Here is a 20950-nt window from a genome sequence, read left to right as displayed (position 1 = left end):
AAGGATGGCAGTGGAAGGAAGGAAGGAAGGAAGGGCACCTGGAGGGAAACTGAGGCAGAAAAGAAAGGAAGGGGGGGGAGAGAGAACATATAACTGGAAGAAATTGAAACAGAGGGACAGGAAAGAGAAGGCAGGCACCTGGAGGGAAACTGAGGCAGAGGGGGAAGGATGGAGAAGGACAGAAGGAAGGAAGGAAGGAAGGGAGGGAGGGAGGGAGGGAGGGAGGGCGGGCACCTGGAGGGAAACTGAGGCAGAAAAGAAAGGAAGGGGGGAGAGAGAGAACATACACCTGGAAGAAATTGAAACAGAGGGACAGGAAAGAGAAGGCAGGCACCTGGAGGGAAACTGAGGCAGAGGGGGAAGGATGGAGAAGGACAGAAGGAAGGGAGGGAGGAAGGAAGGGAGGGAGGGCACCTGGAGGGAAACTGAGGCAGAAAAGGGAGGGGGAGAGAGAGAGAAGGCAGGCACCTGGAGGGAAACTGAGGCAGAGGGGGAAGGAAGGAAGGAAGGAAGGAAGGAACGAAGGGCACCTGGAGGGAAACTGAGGCAGAACCTTTTTCCCCATTAGGGGGAGAGAGAGAAGGCAGGCGCCTGGAGGGAAACTGAGGCAGAGGGGGAAGGATGGAGAAGAAAGAAAGAAAGAGGCGCGCGCCCCCCCCCGGAGGGAGGGGTCGGGAGAGCCCCAGCCTTGGATCCCGCGGTGGCCTGCTGCGCTCCGGGGGCTGGGGAGGACCGTGTGGGGGGGGATCCCTCTCCTCCTCCTCTCCGGGGCGGCGCCGTCCCGTCCCCCGCCCCCGTCCCCCGCCCCCCGCGGCCCCGGAGGGCACCCCGCCGCCGCCGCCCGCCGCCGCGCATTGGAGCCCGGCTCGCCATGGCCCCGCAGCGCCGCCGGTCCCGGCCCCCGGTGCTGCTGCTGCTGCTGCCGCCGCTGCTGCTGCTGACGCGCCCCGACGGCTCGGCGGCGGAGCCCGCCTGGCGGCAGCGGCTCCGCTGGCAGAGCGGCGGCCGCTTCTTCAGCCTGCTCAACAGCGCCGCCCGCTTCCAGCCGCCCGGAGGGGGCGGCCGCGCCGGGCAGAGCCTCTATCTCAGCGCCGCCGCGGCGACGGCGGCGGCTCCTCCGCGGTGGCCCCCGGGATCCCCCAGCAGCCGCGCCGTCCAGGCGAGGGCGCCCCCTGGGGGCGAAGAGGACGGCTCGGGCGCCGGGGTCCCTCCCCGGGTCGAGGTGGGGGGGTCCCCTAGCCCAAGGAACCCCCAAGCCGCCCCCCTCCTCCCGAGCGGGGCCGGGAGCGCCCCTCGAGGGAACGGGGGGCGCAACGCCTCCGGGTCCCAGCCCCCCTTTCCCAGAGGGTGGGGGGTCACCCAAGGAAGCGGCGCCTCGGCCTGGGGGGGCGGAGGCTGGACGGATCCGGGGGTCAACGAGATCGAGGGGGCGCCCGTACCCCTTCAGCCGTCAAGGGGCCCCCGGGACTACGGGGGTTCAGCGGGGGACGACCCCCGGAACCCCTCCCGCAGTGGGAACAGCGTCTTCTACAACATCTACCCCAATGCCGGGTCCCGCTCCGGGCCCGGCGCCAGCGACAGGAGGCCAGGCTACGGGACCAGCTACTTTCATCATGGTGAGTTGCAGGGTGCCAGATCTGGGAGCAGGGGGTGGGGGGCAGTCCGGTGAAACCCACTTAATGGGGAAACTCAGGTAATGCAGAGCCATCCGGGCTCGTAACTCCTGGGGGCCTTCTCAATGGATTTGCCCAAACCCCCTTTTCAAAGCCGTCCAAATTTGGCGGCGGTCACTACATCTTGTGGCGGCGAGTTCCATAGTTTGCGCTGTCCTTTTGCCCTTTTCCCAACTCTACAATCTCCTCCAAGACAACTGAGCACAGTCTTCCAAGTACGGTCAAGGCGTCGTTTTTTTCAATCTGTGTTCGAATTATGCACAAGAGGCAGCTGGACAACCATCTGTCAGGGATGCTTTAGGGTGGATTCCTGCACTGAGCAGGGGGTTGGACTAGATGGCCTTGTAGGCCCCTTCCAACTCTGCTATTCTATGATTCTATGAATTTGCCTTTTTCGCAGCAGCCGCACCTGTGACCGCGTTTTCACTGAGATCTGTTTCTCGGTCCGCCGCCACCAGCTCAAATCCCATCAGCGTGTATATGTGGCGTCGGGATTCCACACACACACCCCAAACATACATTGCTTAACGCTCTCTCACACTGAACTGCGTTTGCCGTTTCAACGCCCCGGTTTGGAGAGAACTCTTTGTAATCTCTTTTTCCTTTTAACCATCCTAAATAAATTGGCATCTTTTTGCAAACTTGGCTACCTCATTTCTCACCCCTAAATCTGGATCAGGTATGAATAAGTTTACATCTTCATTGCTAGAATTGTGCATTTCTTCATACTCTCTGTTTCCTGTTCTTTATTTGTTTATTTATTTATTGCATTTTTATACCGCCCGATAGCCGAAGCTGTCTCGTTATTAACCCGTTATTTCCCTCCGTTCTTATCCTATGATATGTTTGCTTTGGCAAAGTCCTTCTTTTTCAAACCTGGCTATGTGTGAGGGGAGAGGTCTTTCTGTTCGTGCTCAGAGGCACCCTTTACTTGCAGCCCCGTATAGCAGGATTTGAGCGCTCAGGTAAAAGAATAATTTCCTGGGCAATTCAGGGCAACTCAGATTATGGGACTCTTTCTGTGGAAGAGTGTTGGGAGGCTGGAGGCAGGAGTTTATGGATTGATTTACCTTATTGATGTTGTTATTATTCACAATTATATACCGCCCAATCTGCTTTTAAAAATAAAGCCATCCGTGCCGGGTGCAACAGTTTAAAACCATCAAAATTTGCAACAATAAAAAAGAACTTTGAGAAGAGCTAAAATTAAAACTACCAAAAAAAAAAACTTTGGAGTGGGTGTACATGTGGATGTAGACTGGGGGAGGTAATGAATGGGGCACCGCAGGGCTCAGTCCTGGGCCCAGGGCTCTTCAACATTTTTATTAATGACTTGGACAGGAGGTGCAGGGAACGCTGATCCAATTTGCAGATGACACAAAATTGTGTGGGATAGCTAATACCCTGGAAGACAGAAGCAAACTCTAAAGTGATCTTGATAGGCTGGAGCGCTGGGCTGAGAACAACAGGATGAAATTTAATAAGGATAAATGCCAAGTTCTACATCTAGGAAATAGAAACCAAATGCACAGTTACAAGATGGGGGATACTTGGCTCAGCGATACTACAAACGAGAAGGATCTTGGAATTGTTGTAGATCACAAGCTGAATAGGAGCCAACAGCGTGACAGGGCTGCAAGAAAGGCAAATGCTATTTTGGGCTGCGTTAATAGAAGTAGAGCTTCCAAATCACATGAGGTCCTGGTTCCTCTCTGTTCGGCCCTGGTTAGGCCTCATCTAGAGTACTGCGTCCAGTTCTGGGCTCCACAATTTGAGAGGGAAGCAGACAAGCTGGAGCATGTTCAGAGGAGGGCAACCAGGATGAACAGAGACCTATGAAGAGAGACTGAAAGACCTGGGCGTATTTAGCCTGGAGAAGAGAAGATTGAGGGGAGACATGAGAGCACTCTTCGAATACTTGAAAGGTTGTCCCACAGAGGAGGGCCAGGATCTCTTCTCGATCCTCCCAGAGTGCAGGACATGGAATAACGGGCTCAAGTTACAGGAAGCAAGATTCCAGCTGGACATCAGGAAAAATAACGGGCTCAAGAGCAGCTTGCAAAGATGAATAGCTTATAACCAAAAAGACACAGCACAAGAGGAAAGGTGATCAGGAGGGAGGAGGTAAAAAGCAAAACTTCTAGGCGCTAGCATCCCGCTGTCCATGGGGGTTCAATCTACGGAGATAAGAACATAAAAAGAGCCCTGATGCTGGATCAGACCAAGGGTCCATCTAGTCCAGCACTCTGTTCTCACAGTGGCCAACCAGCCGTCGGCCAAGGACCAACGAAGCAGGACACGGTGCAACAGCACCCTCCTACCCATGTTCCCCAGCAACTGGTGCACACAGGCTTACCGCCTCGAATACTGGAGACAGCACACAACCATCAGGGCTAGTAGCCCTAGACAGCCTTTCCCTCCAGGAATTTATCCAACCCCCCTTTAAAGCCATCCAAATGGGTGGCCATCACTACATCTTGTGGTAGCGAGTTCCACAGTTTAACTGTGTTATATAAAGAAGTCCTTCCTTTTATTTTACCTGGATGTCCCACCCATCAGCTTCATGGGATCACCCCAATGGGTTCTAGTATTTTGAGAGAGGGAGAAAAATGTCTCCCTGTCTGCATTCTCCGTACCAGGCATAGTTTTGTACACCTCTATCAGGTCTCCCCTCAGCCTCCTGCTTGCACGGGTGCCTCAAGGTGCGAATAAGCCAATTTTCCATCCCCAAAATCTGGGCAAAATCCAGGAGGATCTGAAGAGGGAGGGCAAAATTACCAAGACTCTACAGAGCGTAATTTTGAGTGTCTAGTTCTGCATGTGAAACTTTCCCCGTCTGTCTCACGCTCCTGTTTCTCCCCCCCACTCCCTTCTTCCTCCCAGGCCTGCCGGACTTAATCCCGGATCCGTATTTCATCCAAGCCTCCACCTACATCCAGCGGGTCCAGCTGTATGCCTTGGAATGTGCAGCCGAAGAAAACTGCCTTGCGAGGTAGGCCGCGCAAAGTCGGACGTTTGCTTTACTCATCGTTCAGGTGCACGCAGGGGGGGAAGTCAGTGTGATATGGCGCCTTGAACGCCTCCCTCCCTGCAGGGTCCCAATCCAGATGGGCAGGAGTGGTTCTTTGCTCTCGCTTTTTTTATATAGAAAGAGTTGCAGCTGTCAGAAACGCGTGATGAATGCTGTCCTCTCATTGTGCGATATGGCTGCAAGAAAGGGAAATGCTATTTTGGGCTGCATTAATAGAAGTATAGCTTCCAAATCGCGTGAGGTCCTGGTTCCTCTCTATTCGGCCGTGGTTGGGCCTCATCTAGAGTATTGCGTCCAGTTCTGGGCTCCACAATTCAAGAAGGACGCAGACAAGCTGGAGCGTGTTCAGAAGAGGGCAACCAGGTTGATCAGGGGTCTGGAAACAAAGCCCTATGAAGAGAGACTGAAAGAACTGGGCATGTTTAGCCTGGAGAAGAGAAGATTGAGCGAAGACAGGATAGCACTCTTCAAATACTTGAAAGGTTGTCACACAGAGGTGGGCCAGGATCTCTTCTCGATCCTCCCAGAGTGCAGGACACGGAATAACGGGCTCAAGTTACAGGAAGCCAGATTCCAGCTGGACATCAGGAAAAACTTCCTGACTGTTAGAGCGGCACGACAATGGAACCAGTTACCTAGGGAGGTGGTGGGCTCTCCCACACTAGAGGCCATCAAGAGGCAGCTGGACAGCTGTCTATCAGGTATGCTTTAAAGTAGATTCCTGCATTGAGCAGGGGGTTGGACTAGATGCCCTCATAGACCCTCCCAACTCTACTATTTTATGGTTCTATACTCCGTGCAGGAATACCACTGGCTAGTGCCCTTTATTATCCCAGGAGTGCAGGAGGTTGTAAGTTTCCACTCCATCCCCGTGCTGAGTCCGCCTCGATTCTGGTATTGACCCTTGCGTTCATGTTAGCAAGCAGAGGCCGACGGTCCGCTGACGGATGTTTGTGAGGAGCGTAGACTTCCCTGGATGAAAAGACACGTCTGCCAACGAATCCCCAACCAGGATCAAGGAAGGACAGAACTGGCGTTCCAATATGGAGGCTTTCGCCGTGGAATTTTTTGAGTGGGGCGGGGTGCGTCCCATGCCCCCTGCTTGCTTTGGCCCTGCCCCAAGGCTGTCCAGAACAGCAAACTTCGCTGTTGCTAATTGATTCTAGCTTGGAAAAATGCAAAATGCCGGACGGGGTGGTTTGAAAGGACTGTGTTTCTTGTAAACACCCAAACAAAGCCGTCTGTCTTCCCAGGATAGGGTTATACAGAAGGGTCATGGCCTCCTCCGTTTGCTCTTCCATGAACGGGCTCTTTATTCCTCTCTGCCACCCCCAAGAATTCCAACTCCGCTTTTTTCAAGCTCCCATCTTTTGTCAAATGAGCAAAAGAAATCCCCCGGCCGGGTGTGCGGAGTTCCCCCAAGTCTGGGGGAAGGTTGGGATCCTACGCGCAAAGCTCCGATCGTCCTTTCCTTGGGGTCAGAAGGCATTTCCATGTGAGGCTTCCGCTTCCGGACTCTTTGTGGGATGAAAAACGGTCCTTTTACACATGCTTTCCCCCCCACGACAGTTTTTCTTTCGATGTGTTTCATTATGCAGCGGCTAGATGGCGCTGTGGTATACCGGGATTGCGCAATTACACGAGACTCTCACCCCGCCGTTTCTAAATAATACCAGGCTTTCCTCGTTAGCGGGGGGAAAGTGTGTTAAAGGTTGCAAAGTGCGGGAGAGGCCTGGAGGAAGACGATGGGGGGACGTCCCGCCTGTGGGTAGAAACGCAGCGGCCAGGGGCCTTTTTCGCCCTGGGGCCCAATTCCATGTCAGAGAAGCTTTTTGAGGGGAGGGGGACATAGAACCATAGAATCATAGAATAGCAGAGTTGGAAGGGGCCTACAAGGCCATCGAGTCCAACCCCCTGCTCAATGCAGGAATCCACCCTAAAGCATCCCTGACAGATGGTTGTCCAGCTGCCTCTTGAAGGCCTCTAGTGTGGGAGAGCCCACAACCTCCCTTGGTCACTGATTCCACCGTCGCACTGCTCTAACAGTCAGGAAGTTTTTCCTGATGTCTAGCCGGAATCTGGCTTCCTTTAACTTGAGCCCGTTATTCTGTGTCCTGCACTCTGGGAGGATTGAGAAGAGATCCTGGCCCTCCTCTATGTGACAACCTTTTAAGTATTTGAAGAGTGCTATCATGTCTCCCCTCCATCTTCTCTTCTCCAGGCTAAACATGCCCAGTTCTTTCAGTCTCTCTTCATAGGGCTTTGTTTCCAGACCCCTGATCATCCTGGTTGCCCTCCTCTGAACACGCTCCAGCTTGTCTGCGTCCTTCTTGAATTGTGGAGCCCAGAACTGGACGCAATACTCTAGATGAGGCCTAACCAGGGCCGAATAGAGAGGAACCAGGACCTCACGTGATTTGGAAGCTCTACTTCTATTAATGCAGCCCAAAATAGCATTTGCCTTTCTTGCAGCCCTATCGCACTGTTGGCTCCTATTCAGCTTGCGATCTACAACAATTCCAAGCTCCTTCTCGTTTGTAGTATTGCTGAGCCAAGCATCCCCCATCTTGTAACTGTGCCTTGGGTTTCTATTTCCTAAATGTAGAACTTGGCATTTATCCCTATTAAATTTCATCAGTTGTAGCTGAAAGTGTTTCCTGCCTTTTAATGACGCACTCGGCAGTGCATGATTTCTGGAAGGCCAGGTCAGGAAACCCCTTTCTGCTCTTTCCCGTAGATCTGCCTACAGACCAGGGGTGAGCAAAATTGGCTACCGGGTTCTTCTTCGTTTCCCCCAACGAGTCAAGAACCAAGGGACGGCCGACTTCCTCCCGGTGAAGCCGCAGCACGCGTGGGAGTGGCACAGCTGCCACCAGTAAGTAATCCGAGCGCCTCCTTCTGAACCGGACTCCTCTACCTGGTTAGTCTCAGGACATGATCTTGACTTCTGGGTTCGAGTTACCAACAAGCCTGCGTGAGCAAGGAGGTCTCTTTCTTACTTTTCGGAGGCTCTGTAGGTCCATAAAAGAGCCTAAAGGTCCTGGATTCGATCCCTGGAATCTCCAGGAAGGGCTCTGGAAAAAAAAACCCTGCCTGAACGATGAGGACTAGAATCCTGCTTTAGTTTTAGCAGCTTGAAGCGAAAGAACCCCCTGGGTGAAACCCTGGAGACCCTACTGAGCGTGGACAATACGGCGTTAGCTATGTCAATCGCCTGACTCATATCAGACAGCTTCCTCTGTTCCCGTTCAAATCAGCCCGGAACAATGAGGACTAGCCTCTCGCTTTATCTTTCGCAGCTTGAAGAGGGCCACTGAGATCGTGGTAGGGCTTTGGCCCGTAGAGAAAGGGGGTGATTCTAGATTCTGAGAACGTGTTCAATAGTCAGGAAGTTCCTGAATCAGTCAAAGATGGATGGGCAAAGCCCGTCAAGTCCGTCCAGAAAAAACGCCATAAGAAAGAAAAGAGAGATGGTCATGATGCTATTATAATAATAAGAATACAGTAATGTAAAGCTTATTATTCAAGATATACCACACCAATTTTGCTCGTGTTTGTTTTAAACGGAAGCTCAAGCAGTGCAGGTACGCAGAAAATTTTGCAAGCCCGAAGACGTTCGGAGCGCGACTTTTAATAGCAATTAATTTCCTCCGCGCCCCTCCTCCAGCGGTGTGACGGACAGCCCTGCTCAGCCAATGAATGTGGCGTGAAGGCGGGACCCGGGCGCAGCCGCGCAGCTGGGCTGTCACCACCAGCAGGGAGGGGGAGTAGGGGACAGGGGTAGCCAATCAGAGCCCGTAAGGGAGGGAGGGAGGGAGGGGAGGGGCCCAGCCGCATGCAAATTTCGGAGGAGAGATTCGCTATGCATGAGGCACGTTTGCATTATTCATCAGCCCCTCTGCAGAGAGGACACTGAGGGCTAAAACATGCCCATGCCGAGTACATGAGCTTCACACTAGTAACAATAATATAATAATCCTATTTCAGGCATTTCCACAGCATGGACGCCTTCAGCAACTATGACCTTTTGGACGCCGTGTCCCACAAGAAAGTGGCCGAGGGGCACAAAGCCAGCTTCTGTCTAGAGGACACGTCCTGCGACGCGGGGGTCCGGAGGCGATACGCCTGCACGGCTCACACCCAGGTGCGGGGTGGTGGAAGGTCCGGGTTGCCAACTTCTTAATCAGCCCCTGCTCCTGTGCCTTTAACAGCACTTCGATGCATGGATATTAGCCGGTGATCGTGCCCGGCGTCCTGCACCAGGAAACCTCCCTCTTCAGGTCTGGCTGCCGTTCAATGCACAGGAGGAGCACAGGACGTTGTGTTTTGTGATCAGTTGGCAACTCCGGTGGGGGAGGGTGCTGCACGCATGCCGTGCGAGATGGCTCTTTTTTCCCTGTTTGAACGACCTACTCAAGGCGATGCAATCTCGTTCGCCCTCTAGGGTCTTGGGCCCGGCTGTTACGACACGTACCACGCCAATATCGACTGCCAATGGATTGACATTACGGATGTCCCTCCCGGGAATTATATCCTCAAGGTACAGGGGACAGCCACATTCTAAGCCGCCGGAAAAGGAAGGTGGGTGGGTGTGGAATCAATTTCCAGCCCGTTAGGGTGACCCTATGGAAAGGAGGACAGGGCTCCTGTATCTTTAACAGTTGCATTGCAAAGGGAATTTCAACAGGTGTCCTTTGTATGCATGCAGCACCTGGTGAAATTCTCTCTTCATCACAACAGTTAAAGCTGCAGGAGCTATACTAGAGTGACCAGATACAAAGGAGGGCAGCTTTAAATGTTGTGATGAAGAGGGAATTTCACCAGGTGCTTCCTGCATACAAATGACACCTGCTGAAATTCCCTTTTTTATGCAACTGTTAAAGATACAGGAGCCCTGTCCTCCTTTTCATAGGGTCACCCTACACCCCGTCCCTTCCTTTTAAGATGCTGTCATTCCTCCAGCCTGGTTCAGACATTGGCATACCATGTCTTGATTTGCATGGCCTTGTTTGCGATTGCACCTACACGTCGAGAGTGGGAAACTTCAGCCCCGAGTGAAAATCCGCCCAATGGCCACGCCCACTTCCTCTGGCCCACCCCACCTCCTGCTTTTGCATGGCTTTTTTCTCTCCGTCGCAAAAGCTTGAAATGCCTCCGGGACGACTTCGTTACTGGCAGTAAAAGCGTTAAGGCAAAACAGGATGGCGTTTTTTGCCCCGCCTCTTTCTTCCCTGGCCCCGCCCATACTGCAATGCGGAAATGGAACGCGGAAATACCAGTCCATGTATGTACATTTAAGAAATGGGGGACGGATATTTTCAGGTGTTTGCAGGAACCAGTTGGAGACCCATTCACAGGTTCCATGTTGGGGACCCCTGGGATATCATGTTGTGAATTTCAGAATTATTTCACCCACGGTTTTTTTAAGGACTTGGTCAGAGCAAATCAATGCTTTTATTTCCTTACTGGTAAAATTACATCATAGTATGGGATTCCCCAATTCAGCTTTAGCCCCATTCTGTACTTCGCAGAATGGTTAAACCTGCCCTTGATGGAAAGAAGGTGCCTTGATAGGAGACTGAAAGAATTGGGCATGTTTAGCCTGGAGAAGAGAAGATTGAGGGGAGACATGATAGCACTCTTCAAATACTTAAAAGGTTGTCCCACAGAGGAGGGCCAGGATCTCTTCTCCATCCTCCCAGAGTGCAGGACACGGAATAACGGGCTCAAGATAAAGGAAGCCAGATTCCAGCTGGACGTCAGGAAAAACTTCGTGACTGTTAGAGCAGTACGACAATGGAACCAGTGACCTAGGGAGGTGGTGGGCTCTCCCACCCTAGAGGCCTTCAAGAGGCAGCTGGACAACCATCTGTCGGGTATGCTTTGAGGTGGATTCCTGCATTGAGCAGGGGGTTGGACTCGATGGCCTTAGAGGCCCCTTCCAACTCTATGATTCTATGATATGCCCAATTGAAGCCAGTTACAGAGATCATGTCAGACCACTACCTTATCTCAGGAAATAAAAGGTCAGGCAGGACAGGAAACAGCGAGCGGCACGTGACAGTGTTGTTTCTTCCTACTCTTAAGGTGATGGTCAACCCGGACTTCCTGGTGGCAGAGTTGGACTTCACAAACAACATTGTCAGGTGCGACGTCAGGTACACCGGTTCCTACGTCGACACTCGGAACTGCAGGATCACACGGTACGAAGGAGGGAGAGTGAGGGGTGGTATGTTTAGCTCTCCTCCGTGAACGAGTCTTCCTTTTCTGTAGCCATCTTGCACGAAAGCAAATTCTCTGCATCAACTTTGTCAAGGATCGCATCCCAACCTTTTCGTGGTCAGCAGGCACATTTGGAACTTCGGGGGAGTGTTGCGGGCACTCTCACAAAATGGCTGCCCCCGGTGGGCGTGGCTGAGAAGTTACGGAATCTTTATGACGGTTCCATCTTCTCCAGAGTGGAAAGCGGGTAGGAAGGGATGAAGCAGAGAAGGACGAATCGTCAACCGTCGGTGTGCGACTGCGGTGTATGGTACATGGATGACACGCTTGTGTGTGTAGATCAGTACTCCATGTGAAGTAGTTCTGGAGGAGAGTGTGTGAAGCGAGGAGGGAGGGGACACAGCAGGCATTACACACACACGTTTCCACTTGGTATAACTAAATTATGACTTGTATTTTCTTTTCTTTTCTTTCCTCTACCTCCCCACTTCCAAAAAAAGCTTCTAAAACCCACAACCAGAGGAGCAAAAGTCCTTCCCGTCCTCTTCATCCAAGCTTTGATCTCTCGACAGCCATGTTTACCCCAAAACCTCTACATTTGGACAGAGCTTTCTTAGCTATTTGTGCCTTTTTTGTTCAGACTCTGGGTTAGAAAACCGATATCCTCGCTACCCATCCATCTCCCGGATTCGATACCCCCGTTGTACCCCTCGACCTTGATAAAAACAGCAAACAAACGGAGCCCCGGATCCTTTGCCCTCGTACGCTTTTTAGCGAGCCTTCAGAAATATCGCTGCCACATGCTAAAAGGAGTCTGTTTTGAAGGCAGGGATCCACACACACCCTTCCTCAGGCCCATGTTAGGACCACGTGGCAGAAATGGCCGCTTGTGCCAACGCCTGGTGTAACAGCATTGTGCAGGAACTGTCCCTGGGTTCAGAAGGCGACCAGATGTGAAAATTCTGCGGGAGATAGAATCGGCAAAAGCTGCAAGGGTTGCAGCTCTCCCCCAGAATACTGGCTTGCTCTCGTCCGTCAGATCCCGTCAGCCGCACGATCCGAAAACTGGGTCTTCGTGTGACCTCTGTGGCAACGGCAACACAGAAGGATTGAGGAGGTGGTGTCAATGCGGGACAAGCGTTGCTGTCCACCGCCAGGAAGGTAACATCAGAAGCCAACTGTCCACCTACTCCCCTACGTAGAAAGGCCTTCTGCTCGTCTCACGCCTTCTCACATTCATTCATCCCTTGTTAACCTGGCCTCTCGCCTCCCCCACTGTTGAACTTCACACTGTAAGCTCGTTCGGACAGAGACTGTGTCATTTTGTCGGCTCCTTTGCATGGTGCTTCGTTTGCGTAATAGTAGAGCCGCCTTCCCCCCAACCTGGTGCACGCTGCATGTGTTGGAATGCAGCACCCAGCATTCCTGGCCAGCAGAACCATACCAGCCGGGGATGATGGGTGTTGCAATTCCACACACCTTGAGGGCACGAAGTTAGGGACGGCTCTTCCTTCGCGTCTTCTCCAAGGGAGCCATCCAGTAAAATCAAGTGTAAGTCCTATTTAGAGAAGACCCATTGAAATAAAAGACTAATGTAAATCACGGTCATCTCAACGGGTCTACTCTAAGTAGGACTTACAGTTGATCTTACCTGTAAGCTTCAACTGTTCCTCTTAACACTCCATCTCTGTCTTGTCCCGATTTTTGCAAAATAAAAATGATTTCATCTTCATTCTACAGGGTTCAGCTCATTCCCCAAGAAAAGGCTCAAAGTTAAATCTCAGCAGGTGCCCCAAGGCTGCCATTTTGGAAGGATTGATAGTGATATTTAGAGTATTGCATCCAGTTCAGGGCACCACACTTCAAGAAGGATGTGGACAAGCTGGAGGGGGTTCAGAGGAGGGCAACCAGGATGATCAGGGGTCTGGAAACAAAGCCCTAGGAAGAGAGACTGAAAGAACTGGGCATGTTTAGCCTGGAGAAGAGAAGACTGAGGGGAGACATGAGAGCACTCTTCAAAGACTTGAAAGGTTGTCCCACAGAGGAGGGCCAGGATCTCTTCTCGATCCTCCCAGAGTGCAGGAGACGGAATCATGGGCTCAAGTTAAAGGTAGCCAGATTCCAGCTGGACACCAGGAAAAACTTCCTGACTGTTAGAGCAGTGCGACGGTGGAATCAGTTACCTTGGGAGGTTGTGGGCTCTCCCACACTAGAGGCCTTCAAGAGGCAGCTGGACAGCCATCTGTCAGGGATGCTTTAGGGTGGATTCCTGCACTGAGCAGGGGGTTGGACTAGATGGCCTTAGAGACCCCTTCCAACTCTATGATTCTATGACTCCATAATCATAATAATAGCGTGCTTCGGCTATGAGGCGGTATATAAACGTCATCATCACCAACGCTGCTGCAAAAGCCAGCCAGCCCGTTTTAAGTATAAATGCGATGGACATGGACTTGTAAGAATTTTTACTGGCTACTACTTTTTGTAGGCATCGGCAAGGCAAGGGGGCATTTAAAGGTGAAAAGGTTGTGCTTAAAGCCCTTGTACAACCCTATCCGACAGTATTGGCCCAAAACCAAACGCTAGGCCCCAGACCACGACCTTCCGTACACAAAGGAGGCCTCTCTTCCGTCAGCCCCCCCGTTTGAGCGATCAAACAAAATCACTCCTCAGAGTACAGAGAGAACTTCTCACGCGGGTACGAAAGGCAAACAGGGCTGAAAGTTTGCGAGGACATGAAATCATGGCCACAAGCGATGTGACGGGGGAGTGGGGCAAGATGGTGGTGACGGACGTATGTGGCACAGTTCTGTTTTCCACACGCAAGTGTAAACATTTTAATAATCTCCTCTGCGTCCAGGTGGCTTAAGCTGTCGCCTACACAACTGGCATTTTCGCTAGTGCATGTACAAGCTTCCTGCTGGCCCTCCTGAGGTCTCAGCCCAACCTACGTCTGTCATTGATGCTTTAAGGTGGATTCCTGCACTGAGCAGGGGGTCAGACTTGATGGCCTTAGAGGCTCCTTCCAAATCTATAATTCCAGCCCAAACACGGATTTGAACCTCAGTTTCCCTATGCCCAATCCACCACAGCAGAGCCAACGAACACCAGAAATCTGTGATTTGGTCTCATGTGTGATGTGACTCACCGTCCTACAGTGAGACACCGAAGCATTCTAGGATGTCTGAAACGAGCAAGGCTCAAGTCCTTCACACCCAAGAACAAGATCAATTATCTTCCCACAGTCATATTCGGCACATCCGTACCCACTCAAGAAGCGCCATTGATTAATAAACATATTTCAGCTAAGCAGCAGTTTCTGCAGCTGAAACTCCCTCCACGGCCTGAGTTCGATCCCAGCGGAAGCTGGGTTCAGGCAGCCGGCTCGGGTCGACTCAGCCTTCCATCCTCCCGAGGTCGGTAAAATGAGTACCCAGTTAGCTGGGGGAAAGGTAATCACGGCCGGGGAAGGCAACGGCGAACCACCCCGCTATAAGGCCTGCCAAGAAAACGTCAGCGAAAGCAGGCGTCCCTCTAGGAGTCAGCAATGACTCAAGTGCTTTGCACGACAGGTTCCTTTCCTTTCCTTAAACTGCCTTTCCCCCAACGTGTGTGTGTGTGTGTGTGAAAGAGAGGCAAAGCACTGAAGACAGTATAAAAATGTTTTATTATTTTTGCAGCCAAGAATTGCTCTGCACAACTGAACAGCATCCTATTTCGAGCGTTCCCCTGCGGCCTTCCTCAACCTGGGGCGCTCCAGATGTGTTGGACTACAACTCCCAGAATGCCCCAGCCAGGGAGATGCAGCCCAACACATCTGGAGTGCCCCAGGTTGAGGAAGGCTGGTTTATGGCTTTACGGCTGCCACAAAAAGGAAAGTCACTCCAAAGCCAAAACACCCGTTTAGCCTGGGCATGACAGACGGGGCCCATTTAGGCAGGCACGGCCGAGCGTTAAGGGCGCAAGGGTTCCCTCGGATGCAACAGAACTCTTCTGCGGCAATTTGCCGGACATTTCCATCTGCCAATTTATACGCAGGGATGCAAATTTAGAAATAGTGTCTATAATTTATAAAGAAATACAACAGAGCGCTCTACAGCGGAGAGGGCTGGAGCAGGCGGCCTGTCTGTTTTCCAAGTGCTAACTTTGCAAGGGCGACTTTGAGGCTGTTATGGGTTCCCAGTCTTTTAAACTGGAACTGGACAGCGTTTGAAATAGAGGATAGAAAATGTGCAAGTTTGAAGTCAGACGCCCTGAGCATGCAGTGAACCTGACTTTGGTCCTGGCTCCAGATACTTGGATTTGAGTTTGGCAGCAGTTCAGAAATTATATTTATCAAAGTTTAGAAAATGAATGCCCCCCTTTTAAGCTCTGAAGCCAGGCATAGGAGTTTAGAAATGGCCTTACACAGAGGTGATGCGAAAGGTACGGCAGATTCTTCGGCAGAGTGGATTCTGGGAACCGGAGCCAAAACTGGCAAAAGGTTCACGTCTCACCTAATGCCGCCACAGCACTGCCCTCCAGTCCACCACGGTCAAAAGATCTAAACCCGTTTCTTGCGGCGTTGCTCCGTCCAGCCTGGAGCACGGCCCGCTTGCAGGCCGTAGTGCGTTGGTAAAGACAAACATAGCAATGGCAATGGAACCAGCGACAATGGCACCCATGACCTAGGGAGGTGGTGGGCTCTCCCACCCTGAAGGCCTTCAAGAAGCAGCTGGACAACCCTCTGTCAGGGATGCTTTGGGGTGGATTCCTGCATTGAGCAGGGGGTTGGACTCGATGGCCTTAGAGGCCCCTTCCAACTCTACTATTCTATGATTCTATGAGTGGGGGGGGGGGGATGAAAACCGCAACGTTTCTGTCGGAAGTCCTGCTTGTTTTAAAGAAATCTAAAGCTTGTTTCTTAAGGGCTGCGTGTGCTGAAATTCCACACTTGTAACGTGGGCTAAGAGGCAAAGAGCCTTGAAAGGTTAAGGAGGGCCACCATTCCCTTTATCTGTGTACAGGCTCCCTGCAAAAGGCAGCGGGTGGGGGGGGGGCACCTTGGATTCTATCAGCATCTGGACAAACAGCAGCGTTGGACCCGAGAGCCCAATGACGCAATGCTCACATGTTCCTACGCGCCCGTCGGTTCGGGATTCAGAGCATTCAAAAGCAGCGGAGCTACAACTGATGGAGGAAGGCAGAAAAGTTGACATCTGAGTCCTCCTCAACCGCTAGAGATTAACTCAGATGAAGAATCCGGGGGCGGGCGGGGGTGTTGTTGTTAAAGTTTACTCCTCATCAGGGTTCTTCTGGTTCCCTTGACCAGAAGAAGAGGAGGAGGAAGAAGGAGAAGAGGAGGAGGAGGAAGGAGGAGGAGGAGGAGCGGGGGGAGAAGAAGAAAAAGAAGAGGAGGGGGAGGAGGAGGAAGGAGAAGAGGAGGAAGAAGGAGGAGAAGAGGAAGAAGGAGGAGGAGGAAGAAGAAAGAGGAGGAGGAAGAAGAGGAAGGAGGAGGAGGGAGAAGAGGAGGAAGAGGAGGAGGAGAGAGAGGAAGGAGGAGGAGGAGACAGAGGAAGAAGGAGGAGGAGGGAGAGGAGGAGGAAGAAGAGGAAGGAGGAGGAGGGAGAAGAGGAGGAAGAGGAGGAGGAGAGAGAGGAAGGAGGAGGAGGAGACAGAGGAAGAAGGAGGAGGAGGAGAAGAGGAAGAAGGAGGAGGAGGGAGAGGAGGAGGAGGAGGAGGGAGGAAGAAGGAGGAGAAGAAGAGGAAGAAGAAAGAGGAGAAAGAGGAAGGCGGACGAGGGAGAGGAGGAGGAAGAGGAGGAAGGAGGAAGAGGAAGAAGGAGGAGGAGGAAGGGTGGATTCCTGCACTGAGCAGGGGGTTGGACTTGATGGCCTTGTAGGCCCCTTCCAACTCTGCTATTCTTTGATTCTATGAAGGAAGAGGAGGAGGAGGAGGAAGAAGAAACAACAACGAACGCGTACCACGTGACGAAGAGTTCGGAATGAAGCAGCACAGACACATCACTAAAAGGAAAAAATACCCCAGCTTGGAACCCATGGAAGTGTGGTTCCTTTATACCCGCGCACATCCTAACCACAAGAGAGAGAGAGAGGGGGGGGGGGCCTCTACTTTTCTTACCTCTCTCTGATCTTTCACTACCCACAACCCAGAGTTAAGGGAAGCGAAACCTCCTGCAGGGCCCAGAACGCCTCACACGTGGGGTGTGTAAGCGCCCCCTCGGTCCCAGAGACCCCAGGAAGGTTCCTAGCGAAGGAGAACCGGCGAAGCGCCCTGGGGGGGGGTTGGCCAGAGATAGGCGGCGGGACAGACGGACACACACGCACAACACACACAGTGGCCCTGCCCTGAAACTCTCACCAATCCCCTTTGCACCCCCATTTCCGACGCCGCCCGCCCGCCCCTCGCAGAAGCACGGCGGAGGCCGGACACAAGACTTCCGGCTTCCCTGTCCGCAGCCGGAATCCCCTCCGGCGAGACGCGGCAGAGGGGTCCCCCCCCCAGGAAGGGCGCGCGTCGGCCAGGGCAGGACCGTTCAGCCAGGCAGGGAACAAGAAACGTATTTAAATAAGCACTTTTCGGGCGGGGAAAGACGCCAGGCGCCGAGCATGCAGCGGCGTCGCCCTCCGCGGCAGCGCTGCGCGATGGGATACGGAGTCTTGGAAGCCGGGATTAAATAGGGAGCGCCGTGGAATGCTGGGAGGGCGGGGCAGAACCGGAACCCGGGCCCCGAAAGGGCGGCGTTAGCGGATCCCGCACTCCCCGTCCCCGCTCTGCGACTTCTCCAGCTCGACGGAGCGCACCAGCTCCTGCACGAACTTCATCTCGGTGGCCAGCTGTTTGGCTAGCGCCTCGTAGCGGTTCTCCAGCTTCCGGTAACGCCGCTTGAGGCCGTTGGTGGCCAGCGAGGCGCTCCGGGCCTCCTCTTGGGTCAGCCGCTTGAGGGCCTCGGTCTTCTGCATCTCCTGCCGGATCTGCCGGAGGTCCTGGCTGATGGCCTCGTTCTCCTCCTTGTACCAGAGCTCCTTCTCCTCGTAGATGGAGCGCAAGGCCTCAATGTCCTCCTGGAAGGACCTTTTGCTCCGCTGCAGCTCCCGCAGGCCCTCCTCGGCCACCGCCACCTCCTCCATGACCTTGGAGAAGCGCTCGAAGTTGATGTAGGTGTTGTTCGGCGGCATGCTGGAGTGCGATTTGATGGTGTACTCCTTGAGCCGCGTCGTCTTCAGGCGGCGGCGCTCCGGCTTCTTGCCGCTGTCCTCGTTGCGCACGTTCCGGCGTTTGATCACCTGCGAGGCGATGAAAAGGGGGGGGGGCAGAACCTCAGAAAAAAGGCTGACGTGGTCGTCTCTCGCTGGGCCCGTTCAGAAGACACCTTGAACCATGGTGGTGAAGCCACAAAGCTGGGGCGTGTTTGGAAGACGCTTTAAACCACGGCTTGAACCACGGCGAAGAAGGCTTTTGGCTCTATTCACCGTAGTTAAAGCCAGGGTTTAAGGTGACTTCTGAACACAGCCCGGCTTTCTGGCTTCACCACCACGGCATTAACCACGGCGAAGAAGGCTTTTGGCTCTATTCACCGTAGTTAAAGCCAGGGTTTAAGGTGACTTCTGAACACAGCCCGCCTTTCTGGCTTCACCAGAGAGCTTCGGCTGTGGGGCGGTGTATAAATGTAATAAATAAATAAATATAAATAAATAAACCACAGCGGCTTTAACCACGGCGAATAAGTCTTTTGGCTCTATTCACCGTAGTTAAGGCCATGGTTTAAGGTGACTTCTGAACACAGCCCGGCTTTCTGGCTTCACCACCACGGCATTAACCACGGCGAAGAAGGCTTTTGGCTCTATTCACCGTAGCTAAAGCCAGGGTTTAAGGTGACTTCTGAACACAGCCCGGCTTTCTGGCTTCACCACCACGGCATTAACCACGGCGAAGAAGGCTTTTGGCTCTATTCACCGTAGCTAAAGCCAGGGTTTAAGGTGACTTCTGAACACAGCCCGGCTTTCTGGCTTCACCACCACGGCATTAACCACGGCGAAGAAGGCTTTTGGCTCTATTCACCGTAGCTAAAGCCAGGGTTTAAGGTGACTTCTGAACACAGCCCGGCTTTCTGGCTTCACCACCACGGCATTAACCACGGCGAAGAAGGCTTTTGGCTCTATTCACCGTAGCTAAAGCCAGGGTTTAAGGTGACTTCTGAACACAGCCCGCCTTTCTGGCTTCACCAGAGAGCTTCGGCTGTGGGGCGGTGTATAAATGTAATAAATAAATAAATATAAATAAATAAACCACAGCGGCTTTAACCACGGCGAATAAGTCTTTTGGCTCTATTCACCGTAGTTAAGGCCATGGTTTAAGGTGACTTCTGAACACAGCCCGGCTTTCTGGCTTAACCAGAGAGCTTCGGCTGTGGGGCGGTATATAAATGTAATAAATAAATAAATATAAATAAATAAACCACAGCGGCTTTAACCACGGCGAATAAGTCTTTTGGCTCTATTCACCGTAGCTAAAGCCAGGGTTTAAGGTGACTTCTGAACACAGCCCGCCTTTCTGGCTTCACCAGAGAGCTTCGGCTGTGGGGCGGTGTATAAATGTAATAAATAAATAAATATAAATAAATAAACCACAGCGGCTTTAACCACGGCGAATAAGTCTTTTGGCTCTATTCACCGTAGCTAAAGCCAGGGTTTAAGGTGACTTCTGAACACAGCCCGCCTTTCTGGCTTCACCAGAGAGCTTCGGCTGTGGGGCGGTATATAAACGTAATAAATAAATAAATATAAATAAATAAACCACAGCGGCTTTAACCACGGCGAATAAGACTTTTTGCTTTATTTACTGTAGTTAAAGCCAGGGTTTAAGGTGACTTCTGATCAGGGCTCTCTCTCTTTCCAATATTTCTTAGGTCAGTGGTTTTGAAACGTTGTTCCACTTGAGACTCCAAATCACACTCACAAGTGGTCAGGCAAAGGAGCCGTAAGAACATCAGAAGAGCCCTGATGGATCAGACCAAGGGTCGATCTAGTCCAGTGTTCTGTTCCCACAGTGGACGACCGGCTGTTGGCCAGGGACCGACAAAGCAGGACACGGTGCAACAGCACCCTCCCACCCATGTTCCCCAGCAACTGGTGCACACAGCTTCGGATACTGGAGGCAGCACATATAGCCTCCTCCTCCAGGAATTTATCTAATCTCTTTTAAAGCCATCCAAATTGATGGCCATCACTAAAGCTTGAAAATACCAAGCAATTTTTTTTAAAAGAAGGGAACAACTTGTAATGTGAAGAACCGGTGCCTGGGCTCGCTTGTTTTTCCTCTTCTGCACCGTTCCTTTTTCCTTTGGTGTTAATGTTGGTTGCAAACCTATGCATATTTAGACAAAAAAAAATCCTACAAAAGTTATTAAGACTTTTCTCTCCCCAGTTTAAACATGCATAGGATCGCGCCCTTAGATGTTAGCCCTACGGACTGGGGCTTCGTTAGGTTACACACGACTCTCTACTCTGGGAGTCTTTTTGGCTGAATTAAACTGAAATAAAATTTATTTTCTTTAAAAAAAACCTTCAGGTTTACCTTGATCCACGGATGCTCAAGGCTTTGCTCAATCGTCATTCGTTTCCTACAAGAATATAAAGGAGCAGTTATTATGGGTTTTATTATTATTATTATGATTCTCATAGAATCATAGAATAGCAGAGTTGGAAGGGTCCTCTAAGGCCATCAAGTCCAACGCCCTGCTCAATGCAGGAATCCACCTCAAAGCATCCCTGACAGATGCTTGTCCAGCTGCCTCCTGAAAGCCTCTAGTGTGGGAGAGCCCACAACCCCCCTAGGTAACTGGTTCCATTGTCGTACTGCTCTAACAGTTAGGAAGTTTTTCCTGATGTCCAGCCGGAATCTGGCTTCCTTTAACTTGAGCCCATTATTCTGTGTCCTGCACTCTGGGAGGATCGAGAAGAGATCCTGGCCCTCCTCTGTGGGACAACCTTTCAAGTATTTGAAGAGTGCTATCACGTCTCCC

General features: G+C 52.1%; 2 protein-coding genes across 2 annotated transcripts in view; one reads left to right on the top strand and one right to left on the bottom strand.

Annotated features, from left to right (window-relative positions):
• Positions 1 to 871: 871 nt before the first annotated feature.
• Positions 872 to 17493, top strand: LOC134413152 (protein-lysine 6-oxidase-like). The gene is made up of 7 exons (XM_063147282.1): positions 872 to 1616; positions 4557 to 4665; positions 7442 to 7579; positions 8692 to 8848; positions 9149 to 9244; positions 10792 to 10907; positions 17337 to 17493. Exons 1-7 carry the CDS (start codon positions 872 to 874, stop codon positions 17491 to 17493), a joined length of 1518 nt encoding a protein of 505 aa, XP_063003352.1.
• The window catches only part of DAPK3 (death associated protein kinase 3), a 19804-nt gene continuing 15715 nt past the window's right edge, over positions 16862 to 20950 (bottom strand). The window contains exons 8-9 of the mRNA XM_063147269.1: positions 20503 to 20548; positions 16862 to 18212 (exon numbers count right to left, since the gene is read on the bottom strand). Coding sequence (XP_063003339.1) covers positions 17670 to 18212; positions 20503 to 20548 — 589 coding nt within the window. The 3' untranslated portion in view covers positions 16862 to 17669. The remainder of the gene's footprint in view (positions 18213 to 20502; positions 20549 to 20950) is intronic.

This window comes from Elgaria multicarinata, chromosome 23 (genome assembly GCF_023053635.1).
Source record: "Elgaria multicarinata webbii isolate HBS135686 ecotype San Diego chromosome 23, rElgMul1.1.pri, whole genome shotgun sequence".
Lineage (NCBI taxonomy): Eukaryota > Metazoa > Chordata > Lepidosauria > Squamata > Anguidae > Elgaria > Elgaria multicarinata.
The sequence above is the reverse complement of the archived record's forward strand: the minus strand, read 5'-3'. Positions and strand labels throughout refer to the sequence as shown.